Here is a 13,200-nt window from a genome sequence, read left to right on the forward strand (position 1 = left end):
CCCATTGCGCTGCGGAGCCTCGGGTTGCCGACCCCTCCTGTAGAATGCTGGCCTCACAGTTCTGAGAACCAGGGTTTCCAGGCCCACGTGTGTGGAGTTTGCATGTTCTCCCTGTGCCTATGAGGGTTTTTGCTGGGTACTCCGGTTCCCTCCCAAAAACATGCATGGTAGGTTAATTGAAGACTAAATTGCCTGTAGGTTTGAGTGAATGGTTATGTGCCCTGTGATTGGTTCTCCTTGGTTTTCCTGGCTGTGTGCTTCAGGTCATTGTCGTGTGGAAAGACCCAGCCACGACCCATCTTCAATGCTCTGACTGAGAGAAAGAGGTTGTTCCTCAAAGTCTCACAATACATGGCCACGGTCATCCTTTCCTTCATATAGTACAGGCTTCCTGTCCCATCTGCAGAAACCCCCCCCCAAAGCATGATGCTACCACTCGCATGCTTCACTGTAGGGATGGTGTTCTTGGGATGGAACTCATCATTCGTCTTCCTCCAAACACAGATAGTTCCATTTTGGTCTCATCTGACCACAAAACGTTCTCCCATGACTCCTCTGTATCATCCAAATGGTCAGTGGCAAACTTGAGATGGGCCCTGACATGTGCTGGTTTAAGCAGGAGTACCTTCCGTGCCATGCATGATTTCAAATCATGACGTCTTAGTGTATTACAGTCACCTTGCAAATGGTGGTCCCAGCTCTTTTCAGGTCATTGACCAAGTCCTGCCGTGTAGTCCTAGGCTGATTCCCCACCTTTCTAAGGATCATTGAGACCCTAGGAGGTGATATCTTGCCTGGGGCTCCACTCCGATTGAGATTGACCGTCAAGTTTAGCTTCTTCCATTTTGTAATGATTGCTCCAACAGCGGACCTTTTTTCAGCAAGCTGCTTGGCAATTTCTCACAACATCACACTCTAAATTGCCCCTAGGTGTGATTGTGAGTGCGACTGTTGTCTGGATTGGCGGGCACTCGTTCAGGGTGTACCCCGCCTCCTGCGCGATGACAGCAAGGATAGGCTCCGGCACTCCCGCGACCCTGTGAGGTTAAGCAGCTCAGAAAATGAATAGATGAAAAATAAATATAACTTAGCCTCACCCAATATGGCGGTGACGTTACTGTATCATTCTGAGCACGGGGCGCACATGTTTGCTAAGCTCTATTCTTGTCCGTGGATCTATGCTCGGCACCATTTCCGGGGTGTGATGGCGGAAGTTACGAAGTACTTTGAACTCATTGACAAAGACTTCGCAACAGCGCCATCTCGCCCTACGTACTTTATTTGTCGAGAGCGAGAGAGGGAGAGAGAGAGAGAGAGAGAGAGAGAGAGAGAGAGAGAGAGAGAGATAGAGAGAGAGAGAGAGAGAGAGAGAGAGAGAGAGAGAGAGAGAGAGAGAGAGAGAGAGAGAGAGAGAGAGAGAGAGAGAGAGAGAGAGAGAGAGAGAGAGAGAAAGAGAGAGAAAAGCGAGGGAGAAACCCCTCACAGTGAGTTTGTTTTGGAGAAGAGTTGCTCGATAAATATGTTGGATTTCGAACTGATACGTCCTTTCTCACACGGAGCCATGAACAAATGAATTCGCGAGGTATTAAATTTGGATTCCAAAAAGGAGAACGAGTGCTGTGCTTCGAACCCGACCCAACCAAGGCTAAAGTCTTGTATGACGCAAAGGTAACAGACACCTTGTGCGCCTATTATGTTGTATGATTCCTAATCTAGTTAATCCTATACCATAGAGTGGATGGTTGAAACCTCAAGGATAACCTGATGGAAATGGCTACGAGATTCTGGCTATAACAGCAAACATGTATTCCGTACCAAGTGTAGTTTACGCGTGTGGATACCTTTTCCGACTGCTGCTGTTTATATAACAGGCCCTCGGTAATTGTAAATAGATTAAACAGCACGTTTTTTTTTCATTATTATTATTTTTGTTCTACATCGCGACGGTGCCTGTTCAAAACCCAGCGGGAAGTCGTTTGCTAACGGAAGTTAGCATGCGACATTCTTGTTTTGTTTTTACATACCGGAGGACTGTTGTTTTCACTACCAATTTTCTACTAAAACAATTGTTTTGCTGTGACCACGCTTTAGAGACCGAAACAAACTACTGCGCTTTTTAATGTAATAATGGCTTGCAAAAGTATACCCCAGCCTCAAATGTAAAGGTTATTTAATTGTCGTTTCCTCATGCGACAGAACAACACAAAGTGACCCACTGTTGTGAAGTGGAAAATCATACGGTTTCCATTTTCTTTTATGAATATATTTACAAATGTGGCGTGCAAAGATATTCAGCCCCTTTATTTTGATACCCCGAAATAAAATCCAATGTAACTTGTCTTTAGAAGTCACACTTGGTAAATAGTCCATGTGTGTGTAATCTAATGAATACATTTGTTTTGTGAATTCTTACGGAGTTGTCTAATGAATACATTTGTGAATTCTTACGGAGCAACGTGACAACAAAACAAAATAGCATTACAGACGCGTATGAAATCGTTCATAACGAATAGAATCATGGTGGGAGGGGATTGCTGAAGTGCATGACCTTTTATACTGCCCTCACTGTTTTTGCTAAAGATGTTCAATTTGCGCTGGTTAAGTCGAGTTTTTAAGTTATTAAATGTTTTTTGTGTGGACGTCTCGGTTTCCTGTAGTAGCCATTGGTAGATTTTTATTTTATTTTATTTTTTATTAAACTGAATCATGTCAGACAATCGGAGGAGTTTCCCCAAGCAGAAGACTGAATCAAATGATTACTGAGATATGTTGAGAAATAATGAACTTTTCCTACTTAACTTTATTTTTAAGGGACTTTTTGACCACATTCTATCACCTAGAAACGTTCCTCCAAAAGGCCCTTAAAAAAAACGATACTCAAAATTCAATTTCCGCAGAATCCATTGTCTAATTGTTAAAATTGTTGCTGCATTATACTCTTGTTGAAGTGCCTTTTCCAATTAGGCATTTTGACAGACTGTCATTTTTTGTAAATCTGGTCACGTTGCTCCTTGGAGGTTTGTTTTTGAACAAACAACACCATGAAGCCAAAGGAACACACCATACAGGTCAGGGACAAAGTTGTGGAGAATTTCAGGGCAGGATTAGGGTACAAAAAAATATCCCAAGCTTTGAACATCTCACGGAGCACTGTTCAATCAATCATCCGAAAATGGAAGGAGCATGGCACAACTGGAACGCTACCAAGAAATGGTCGTCCACCGAAACTGGAAGGCCAGACAAGGAGATCATTGATCAGAGAACCATCGAAAAGGCCAGTGGTAACTCTGGAGAAGCTGCACAAATCCACAGCTCAGGTGGGTGAATTGGTCCACAGGACAACTACTTGTCATGCGCTCTGAAAAGTTAGGTTCAAATAAAAGAGCAGTAAGATGAATGCTATGGTTGAAAACATGTCATTTGGAGTGACAGCCCCATTTACAGTTTTCCAAAAGCCATGTGGGGGGCTTCGTTTACATGTGGAATAATGTGCCCTGGTCGGTTGAGGCCAAAAGTGAAATTTTGATCGAAATCCTAGCTGCAATGTGTGGTGGAAAGCAAACATGGGGTTGCCAGAGTCTTCATCATTTTCTTCCACAGGAACTGGAACGTTGATCCATGTTGGAGGCTGGAGTCAAATGCAACAAGGAAAAGTCAAGGATGAAAACCTGTTGGGAGTCCTGAACTTTAGCCTGGGGCAGAGGGTGATCTTCCAGCAGGACAATTACCCTAAACATACAACCAGGGCTGAATTATGTGGTTTAGGTCAAACCCTGTTCACATGACTTTGAATGCTCAAGGGAAAGTCCAGAACTCAATACCATGAGGATGTGTGAAGCTGGTAGAGACATACCACAAATGACTTCCGAGGGAATTGTGAATCCTTCCACTTTGCAATTATGTGACCCTATTTGTAGTGCATGAACACCTAATAAAATGTATGTGGTTTTAACATGACTAAATTTAAAACATTTCAAGGGATATGAATACTTTTGCAAGCCACTGTACATTCAAAGATCTTAAAATGCTCACAAGCTCATGCTCAATGTCGAGTGAAGTCACGTACTCTCCATAAGGTTTGGCTAAGTTCATTTCATCTTTACATTACAGGTCCTTGATATATTGATAGGCAAGGGTGAACATGGAAGGCGAATCCCGAAGTACTTGATTCACTTTAATGGTTGGAGCAGAAGGTAACCATGTCACAGAACACTGTAGCCTTAGTTAAAAATCAACTAATTACGTTTCTACGAAAATGTATGTTTATGTATAGCTGGGATCGCTGGGCTGCAGAGGATCATGTCCTAAAGGATACAAAGGAAAGCCGCAAGTTGCAACGTAAACTGGCGCATGAAGCTCTTGGTCGCATGTAAGTTTGGGTACTTCCATCCTCTTAACTTCTCACTACCATTGTTGATCTACCTAACTATATTAGCAGTTGAGATTGTGCTTCAAGTCTTGTTTCGGGGCGGTAGGAAGAAAAAGGGACGGGCCAAGAGGCGACATCCTTCTGGCACTAAATCCTCCCTGAAGACTCTCGCTAAGGAGGACGACAGTGATGACACGTGTGAGAAGTCTCGCCTTCCTCCCAATTGATTGCATCCTGTCTCTCGCTGCAATTATCGCAAGCCCCTCTTATAATTCTCTCCCCAGGCTTGATTTCAACTTCTGGTAGCAGTGAGGGAGACGGTTCTGAAGCAGAATCTTCGAATAGCGGGGACACTACGTTCTCTGAGGACATCAATAAAATGGTAAATAAACATCTCTGATTGAGAGAACTTGGAGGGTAAAATATGGATGTTCCCACAGTTCCTTCTGTTTTTTTCACGTGTTTGAGCAAACACACTAAGCCCCTGAGTGGTCCCTTTGACCACTGTGAGCAACATCAGATGTGAGTCATCCATTGAATTACGATGCCTTGTGAAAGTATTGGATTGTATTGACTCTTGAACTTTTCAACCTCTCGCCACATTTCAGGCTTCAAACATAAAGACATAAAATTATTTTTTTTTTGTCAAGAATCAACAACAAGTGGGACACAATCGTGAAGTGGAATGAAATTTATTGGATATTTTATGTTTTTTTCACAACTAATAACCTGAAAAGTGGGGCGTGCAATCAACGTTCCCTCTAATTTTTTACATGTCTGAGCAAACACACTAAGGCAGTAAGTGCCCCCTTTGACTACCATGAACAACATCAGACGAATGCACTTTGTCAGATCAGTGTCATCCATTGAAGTTACATGCCTCATTCAAAGATTCAGATTATAGCATTTACATTCCAATCAGAACATTTTTAAGAACAATTTTGTGTTTTTGCAAACTTACAATGAAAATGTCAACAAACAAAAAAATACATTGCTAACAAACCAAGCGAACTATGGACTGTAAATTTGAAATGTCGCATCCAACTTTGTTTCATTTTTATTTTTTAACCCACAATGATATCCCCATCTGTTTTCCTTGGTGTAAAACTTAACAGAATAAATTTAGCAATTAATGTTGAAAGCTGAATGATGGTACCAAACAGTTTTAAGGTTAATGTTATCAGTTCTATTTTTAAAATACAGAATTACCTTTTTGTGCACTGTATTGTCTGTGCTTTCATCCTCGATCAGGCTGGGCCAAGGTGGAATGTTAACATTATACACCATCTCATCCTGCACTTTCTACTTTGGCTTCAGACCAGACCTTTCTCACTCAGAAAAAGAGAAAATCTCATCCAGTTTCACCACTTTTTCTTCTTCTTCATTATTACTATTATTACATTCACTCATATGACATTCATTAAAGCGACAGCATTTCTTTTTTTTTCCTTTTTTTTTTTTTACTTTTGACATTATTATCGAGAGCAGGGGTGCTCAATGCGTCGGCGATCGCGAGGCAGTCTTGGTCGATCGCGGGACGGCGTGCCAAAAAAAAAAAAAACGTCAGCCAATGTTTTCTTAACTGCGTGCGTGTGTAATTGTGCACTGCTGATGCAGTCTCTTTACAGATATTCTGTGTTGAGCACAAAAAAAATCCAATGCAAATTGAAAGTATGACACAGCTTGTGTTTGTGTTTGTGGCATTTTGCAATGTGATTCAATGAGTGAGGAATGACTGGTTGTTACATCCAATGGCACAATTCACATACGCACTGTAAAAAAATTAAAAGAAACCACTGGTTAAAAATAAAAAAAATCCGGCCTTTATGGAAGAGTGGCAAGAAGAAAGCCATTTCTCAAAGATACCCATAAAAAGTCTGGTTTAAAGTTTGACACAAGCCACCTGGGAGACACACCAAGCATGTGAAAGAAGGTGCTCTGTTCAGATGAAACCAAAATCAAACTTTTTTTTTTTTTCCGACAATGCAAAACGATATGTTTGGCGTAAAAGCAAACACAGCTCATCACCCCACTGTCAAACATTGTGGTGGTAGCCCCATGGTTTGGGCCTGCTTTTCTTCAGCAGGGACAGGGAAGATGGTTAAAATTGATGGGAAGATGAATGGAGCTAAATACAGGATCATTCTTGATCATAGGATTATGATTAGGGCTCATCCTGCACTATTTGATTGAGTGAATTAAAAAAAAAAAAAGGCATAACTTTTGCTACGTCACCTTTCTGGTATACTCGGGTACTTTGCCATGTGATTGTGAATTTGTTGAACTGACAACAGCGATGCATTCCTGTTGATGGCTAGCAGAACATTGTTGTTGAGAATTTGAAGTTGCTCTGGGTTCGATTTGTTTACCAGTGTCAACTCGTTCCTTTTCTCTGTCTTTGGCGTTCTCCCCCTACTCTTGTTGCATGGTTGAACCTCGGTGGTGGGAGCAGTTATGGCACAAAGCACCGGTTTGGTGCTTGAAAGGCTTCATTGGCGCCTTTGAATACTACTCTTCCCTGGTCACCGTCACTAAACTTTTACTCTCCTCTCGCACCTCACCATGCTCCTTTTCTCCTTCTCACTTATTTTTCGCTGCACATGCCTGCACAGTCACATCTCACCCACGTATAGATGCACACGCCCACACACACCGAGCTTGTCACAGTATCCGTAACAAGACTGTTCTCGTTTGAAAATCTTGTCCAATTTCTCTGCTTTTTCTTCGATTTGCACATACTCTGGCAGTCATCTTAAAAATAACAGCCTTTCTCTCTCTCTCTTTTGCTTTTTTTTTAACTTTCACCATTATTACAGAGAGCAAACATAGGCAGCGTGTCTCGCTTGACTTCGCTCTATCTTCCTCAGTCCTTTGACTAACTCAATACCGGTGGTGGGCACTTAAGGGCGCCGTCATTGTAAACGTCGGTTGGTGGGCTGCGTAAGTACATCTGTGAATTGGATGCAGCCAGTCGCCCTTCAGGAACTGAATCACATTACAAAATGGCACAAACTGAATAGCTGTATGTCATACTTTCATTTCGGGGTAGAATTAAAAAAAAAAAAAAAATTGTGGGGCACAATGCAGAATGTCTGCGCAGAGATCACATCAGCAGTGCGCAATTGCGCACTCGCACTTCTTAGAGGTCACATTGGTTGTACTTATTCTAAATTTTCATTGCACTAATTTACAAGCATTCCTGCATATCATTGTTGCCAGGAGAACATTGTTTTAGTCACTTTAAGACTTTTTTTTTTTTTTGTCGCAGAAAGTTGAACCTGATATCAGTGTCAAGAGGGAAAGTGAGGAGAGGATTGTACATGTTGACATCACTATCCCAGAAGTCCTCAAGAAGAAATTGGAGGATGACTGCTTTTACATCAATAAGAGGAAGAAGGTATTGGAAAATACAGTGCCCTCCGTAATTATTGGCACCCCTGGTTAACGTAACTACTGTAGAAATGTCAGAAATGCTTCAGTTATATTTATTTCCTGGGAATTATAATTATATATTTTAAATTATAATTATAATAAGGGTGCCAATAATTGTGGAACAGGTGATTTAATGAAAAATAATTATTTTTCAGTCAGGGATTTTTTTTATTTTCTTACAATTCATTTGAGTTGAAGGTAACATTTTTCTAAAATTTTCAGTGTGTCAGTATTCTTCTGCAATAAGCACTGAATTTATTTTAAGGCTTTTAACACATCTTATCCGGGGGTGCCAATAATTATGGAGAGCACTGTATCCTTCTTTTTTCTATTCGGAAAAAATGCTCGGGTTCCACTTTGTAATATTAAATGACCATTTTTATGTTGCATTTTGATTTGAAAATTAATTTGAAGTGATCCCCTCAGAACATGTCAAACTTCTTCGTTCACTTTTTGCATGGAAAAGTCGAGCAGGAAGAGGTATTTATTGCTGTGTTTCTGATAATGAAATAAAAAAACGTTTTTCATGTTTAATATTTGTTGGAGAATAATTACATACTTCTTTTGGATATCAAGGTCCCTTTAACATGTTGGTGTTGCAGAAGTGTTAGCTCAGAAAGTTAAGTCCATTGAAACTACTTTTTCCTTTTCAGTTGGTGATGGTTCCTTGTCAGACGAATGTTGTGCAGATCTTGGAGTCGTATGTGAAGCACTTTACCATTAACAAGGCTTTCATGGCCAACGAGCGCTACAGGCGGCAGCAACAGCAGAGTATGACACAGAGCAGCAGCCCCCAGCCAATCCCTCCAGAAAAGAAGTAAGCATGCTGAGAGGGGGGAATGGGGAAGACTAGGACTTTTGTGGACTCCCCGTCAAACTGTTGAAGTTTGGTTGCTTGATTCCTGTTTGATTTTACTGTCCTACAAATGCAGTGATGAGTATTACCACATTTTGTTTTATTTTATTTAAGTGAGGAGTTGTGTAAGGAAATGGTTGATGGCCTGAGGATCACGTTTGACTTCACTCTCCCCATGATCCTCCTCTATCCGTGTGAGCAAGCTCAGTTTAAAAAGGTCAGCTCTTCTCGGCTTTTCTTGTCCGTCAACGAAGGATCCCCGTGCCCCAGCAAGTAAGTGGAACTGGCTCAGAATCTGATTGAGGAACTACGGGCTCACTGTCACGGCATTTTGTCTTTCACCCAAGCACCCAGCGAGAGCGCAGTCCCAGCCCGGCAGGTCACAACCCCCCCACGCCTCAGTCAACAGACAGCCAGCCAGCCCTGAGTGATGTTTCCACCACTACGCCCACCGCTCCGACTCCAAAGCGCCGTCGCCATCCTGACATGGACTGTATCTCGTACCAGTCCCAGTCGCTCAGGCGTTCCACCAGGAATACGCCCGGGGAACGCCTGGCGGAAGGGAGCAGTGGCGGTAGATACATTTTAGTGGCTGTGTAGTTATCTGAGGTAGCATCTATTCCTGTACATTTTTCTTGAAATGATTGCTTTTGTTTATAAATGACCGAGGTGGAGGCAGTTCAACAGCATCGCCGCAACTCAAACGGCGCTTGATCGACAGCTCATCACAATCAAAATTCATCCTCAACCTTGAGAGAAGTAAGTTGACCAGCCAGACAAAGAGAAACAAGGACATTACTCCTTTGGTTCATTAAACCTTCCATAAGTTTTGGAAAACAAAGTGATTGCATAAATATAATTTAAAACGCAGTTGATTTATTTATTTATTTATTTTTGTACTAATGTGTTTAACCCAATAGGTGGCGCAAGACTACTTTTTGTTGCCTCATTCCTCCTCCTGATAAACTACTTTGTCGGAGGCCTACCATTTGTCTTAGGTGTTGTTCACATCACTTGCTTGCTCTATTGGAGATGAGCCTCACAAATACCTGTTATCCTCTTTATACAGAAACTCCTGTACATAGTGGTTCATCCTCCCCGTTGCCCTTGACTCCAAGCAAAGAACGAAGCGGACCATTCCATGGCCTTGAGAGCCGTCGAAATAATGAGCTCAACGAGGTGACAAACCAATGTGTAATCTTGGTGATGTGTAAAGTAAGCAACAGTATATTTGGATTACATATAGTAAACCCATTATTTGAGTATTGAACACACAACTATTTGGTGTCATGCGACATAAGACGTTTTCCACTATCCTGTCTGTCAGGTTCTGAGTTGGAAGCTGACCCCTGATAACTATCCCTTGAATGACCAGCCTCCTCCACCTTCCTACCTTTATGGAGTGCAGCACCTTCTGCGACTTTTTGGTTGGTATTCTTTTCCCTATTGATCCACTCACATAATCTTTATTTAATTGCAGCCTGTTAACTGACTATTTTGTTACAGTGCCCGCATAACCTCTGCATCATGTTTACCTTATTTATCCAGTTAAGCTCCCCGAGATCCTTGGAAAGATGCAGATCCCTGAAAGAAATCTAAGAGCCTTGGTCAAACATCTTGAGCTTTTTCTCAGGTAACTGGTAACTAAAATTAAACCTAATTGCTTTAACGATATTACTGTATGTAACCTAAACAAAATTAACAATAGTATCATTGTTTTTTTTTCTTTTTATGCCGTTGATGTAATGATATTAGAGCAGAGTCAAGTGTATCCTTTATATTTTTTTTTCGATGAACAATATTGAAATGTAGACTATTAAATAAAATATCTGGGATAAATAACAAATACAAATAAAACTCTGGGCTCTGTTCATAAAAAAAATGCACTTTAAGTAATAGTCATAAACCCACTGAAGGGGATACAAAAATGTCTTATTAGACACACACACACAGCAGCAGTTTTTAAAAAGCATGCAAAATATGAATTAAAAAAAAAAAAAGAATCACTGTAAAATAAGGCTCTTAAATCATGAAAGACAATGCCAGCCCTTGAACTCCAGGACTGTGAAGTCACCAGTCAATGACATATTTTGCTGTAGTCAACAACGGACTGAATTACGTGCTCCACGGCAGTTATGGTGAATAAAACAGTTATACTTTCCTGTGTGTGTATTTTGTGGGAGACTAACACACAACAATTCAGAGCAAGGTGCTGGTGTTTTAAACGACATTCCTACAGTCGAGCGAGCTTTAGCTTAGCTTGTGAGATAGCAAACATAATAAACAGTTAACTTTCCTTTCGTGTTTGTTGTGAGGATGTACATGCGACATATTGACTGTGGCTATGGATTATTGGACAGAGCCAATGGTGGTCAACAAGCCCACTAGCAGCAAATACATACAAACCTCGCCACTTGTAGCCACTACAAGTGAGAAATTGGAAAAACAGAGTCCGGAAAAAACAGTCATGTCCATTTTATTTCTCAAATGATAAGTCTTTGTCGTAATTATTATGACGGGAAACTAGACTGTAGTCATTGGGTCAAATTGGCCTTAAGGCTTTTTCACCCCACTGAAATGTTTATGCACATTGTCAAGAATCTCGGGTAAAAGCTTCAATAACCTGGACTATTTAGTGAACGAGATGTGTTTACTAGCTTGCACTTGCAAAATCGTCACAAGTTCCCAAACAGAATATATGTAAATTCATAAAAATCAGCAAACTTAACAAAAGTCAAAGAACAAAAACAACAAAAGTCAAGGAGTATAAGAAAAGGAGAGCATGAGTGGATTGTCGGTAGGGACAGAGCATGTGTTAGAGGGAGGGAGATGAGTGGGTGTTACACAAGCACAGAGAGTCTAATCTTTAAATCCTCCCAAGCGATCTTCAGTTGAGCTGCTCCCAAACCGAAGGGATTTGGTTCGCAGTCTCTAATCAAACCCACACAGTACTGCCTGCTGACACCATGTTGTGCTGTGGAGCAGAATTTGATACAAACCAGGAGTTGAGCACAAGAAGTACTGTATCTATCAGCCCTACAAAATGAAGGCTGCCTCCGGTCTCCAACTCAACGATAAATTACATCTTAGAACAAATCAGCGCTAAAAGGAGATGGAAATGCACTGCGTCAAAGTATCACACCTCCTGTGTGGTGCTCCGCATTTTCAGGATAGAGGGATGAAATGTAGCGTTCTCATGATGAGATTGCGTCTCAATCAATATATCCTGGGAACATGTTTTTTATTTTTTTGAGGCCAATGGCAAGAAAACAATTTTGTCATGGAGACCAAAGTCTTGCATTGAGGATAAACCCCTAACATGACTATGATTTTCTCAGGAGAAGGAGACCTTACATTTTTCTCCAGTTCTGCAAATCGAGAGTGAGGGGTTGTTTGCATTTGCTCTCCTTGCCATTTGGTTGCCTTGTTTGTCAGTTGTCATCAAAACGTTCTGCAGTTCCTTTCTGATGAGTGTAATTTGTTTGCATTGAGATTAGGAGGACCGGTGGAGCTAAGACGAGATGGCCAGATTTAGAGGATTTGGACGAGTAGCGGATACTAAGAAGATTCCGGATTATTTTCCCTGCTGCTGATTAGATGGGAGGGAGAGGGGTTGGGAAGGCTGGGTTCATGCTTACTGCTGCTCGGTCATGTTCTGTTTGGATGGCTGTAGAAGAGCATTTTTATTTCCAAAGTGTACCTCCATAGGAGGGTACTGGCACTAACATTACTGAAAAATGAGGCAAAAGTCAGAATCAAATAGTGCATTGCATGTGTCTGCTGTATGACCACTGACAACAGTACATAATTGAAGATCCTCAAACACCTCACCCTTCTGTTCTTTCATACAGGTTTCTGGCTGAGTTCCAGGAGGATTTCTTTCCCGAATCTGCTTATGTGTCAGCATCCGAGGCTCACAATAACATGAAGCAACCAAGGCCTGTTTACTGAAAGGGCCGGATGGTCTCTGTCTTCACACTAGCATAACTTATCAGAATGACTTTGCATTTGTACTGAGAAAAATAAAACATGGAGGTCCCTCCTCCAAAAGCACTGTTTTTGATTCTGTTTTCAAAACGAAATTACCCATCAATTTGATGTATATGTAATAGCCATCAATTTGTGTATATGTAATGATATAAAGAGACTGTACATTTATGGTTTCACAGTCAATGACCCTTTCCCAAATGACTTTATCCACACATGGACAAAATTGTTGGTACCCTCTCTGAATGAAATCAAAACAATGGTCACTGAATTAACTTGAAACTGACACAATACAAATTAACCAATGAAAATGGAGCATCTGCCTTACAGTTATGAGATTATTATGGGTTCAAATCCCTGTCCCGCCTATGTGGAATTTGCATGTTCTCCCTGTGCCTATGAGGGTTTTCGCTGGGTACTCCGGTTCCCTCCCAAAAACATACATGGTAGGTTAATTGAAGACTAAATTGCCTGTAAGTTTGAGTGAATGGTTATGTGCCCTGTGATTGGTTCTCCTTGGTTTTCCTGGCTGTGTGCTTCAGGTCATTGTCGTGTT

General features: G+C 41.3%; 1 protein-coding gene across 6 annotated transcripts; it reads left to right on the top strand.

Annotated features, from left to right (window-relative positions):
- Positions 1 to 1,255: 1,255 nt before the first annotated feature.
- Positions 1,256 to 12,711, top strand: LOC133491609 (male-specific lethal 3 homolog). Of its 6 annotated transcripts, none has more exons than XM_061802955.1 (14): positions 1,256 to 1,668; positions 4,111 to 4,193; positions 4,274 to 4,369; positions 4,476 to 4,567; positions 4,654 to 4,751; positions 7,638 to 7,766; positions 8,455 to 8,618; positions 8,772 to 8,930; positions 9,005 to 9,231; positions 9,327 to 9,416; positions 9,727 to 9,872; positions 9,985 to 10,084; positions 10,206 to 10,290; positions 12,509 to 12,711. In XM_061802955.1, exons 1-14 carry the CDS (start codon positions 1,570 to 1,572, stop codon positions 12,606 to 12,608), a joined length of 1,668 nt encoding a protein of 555 aa, XP_061658939.1. In that variant the 5' UTR covers positions 1,256 to 1,569; the 3' UTR covers positions 12,609 to 12,711. The 6 variants fall into 6 exon arrangements, with proteins under 6 accessions (XP_061658939.1, XP_061658949.1, XP_061658957.1 ...); XM_061802965.1 differs by having other exon boundaries at positions 1,257 to 1,668; positions 9,727 to 9,836; XM_061802973.1 differs by lacking the exon at positions 1,256 to 1,668 and adding an exon at positions 1,701 to 1,878 and having other exon boundaries at positions 4,439 to 4,567.
- Positions 12,712 to 13,200: the final 489 nt, after the last annotated feature.

Source organism: Syngnathoides biaculeatus, chromosome 2 (genome assembly GCF_019802595.1).
Source record: "Syngnathoides biaculeatus isolate LvHL_M chromosome 2, ASM1980259v1, whole genome shotgun sequence".
NCBI classification, from domain to species: Eukaryota; Metazoa; Chordata; class Actinopteri; order Syngnathiformes; family Syngnathidae; genus Syngnathoides; species Syngnathoides biaculeatus.

Coding starts and splice junctions, on each gene's coding strand:
- LOC133491609 (XM_061802936.1), top strand. CDS start 3,042: ATGAAGCCAAAGGAACACACCATACAGGTCAGGGACAAAGTTGTGGAG. Junction 9,232..9,326: donor GGCGGAAGGGAGCAGTGGCG/GTAGATACATTT, acceptor TAAATGACCGAG/GTGGAGGCAGTTCAACAGCA. Junction 9,873..9,984: donor TAATCTTGGTGATGTGTAAA/GTAAGCAACAGT, acceptor CCTGTCTGTCAG/GTTCTGAGTTGGAAGCTGAC.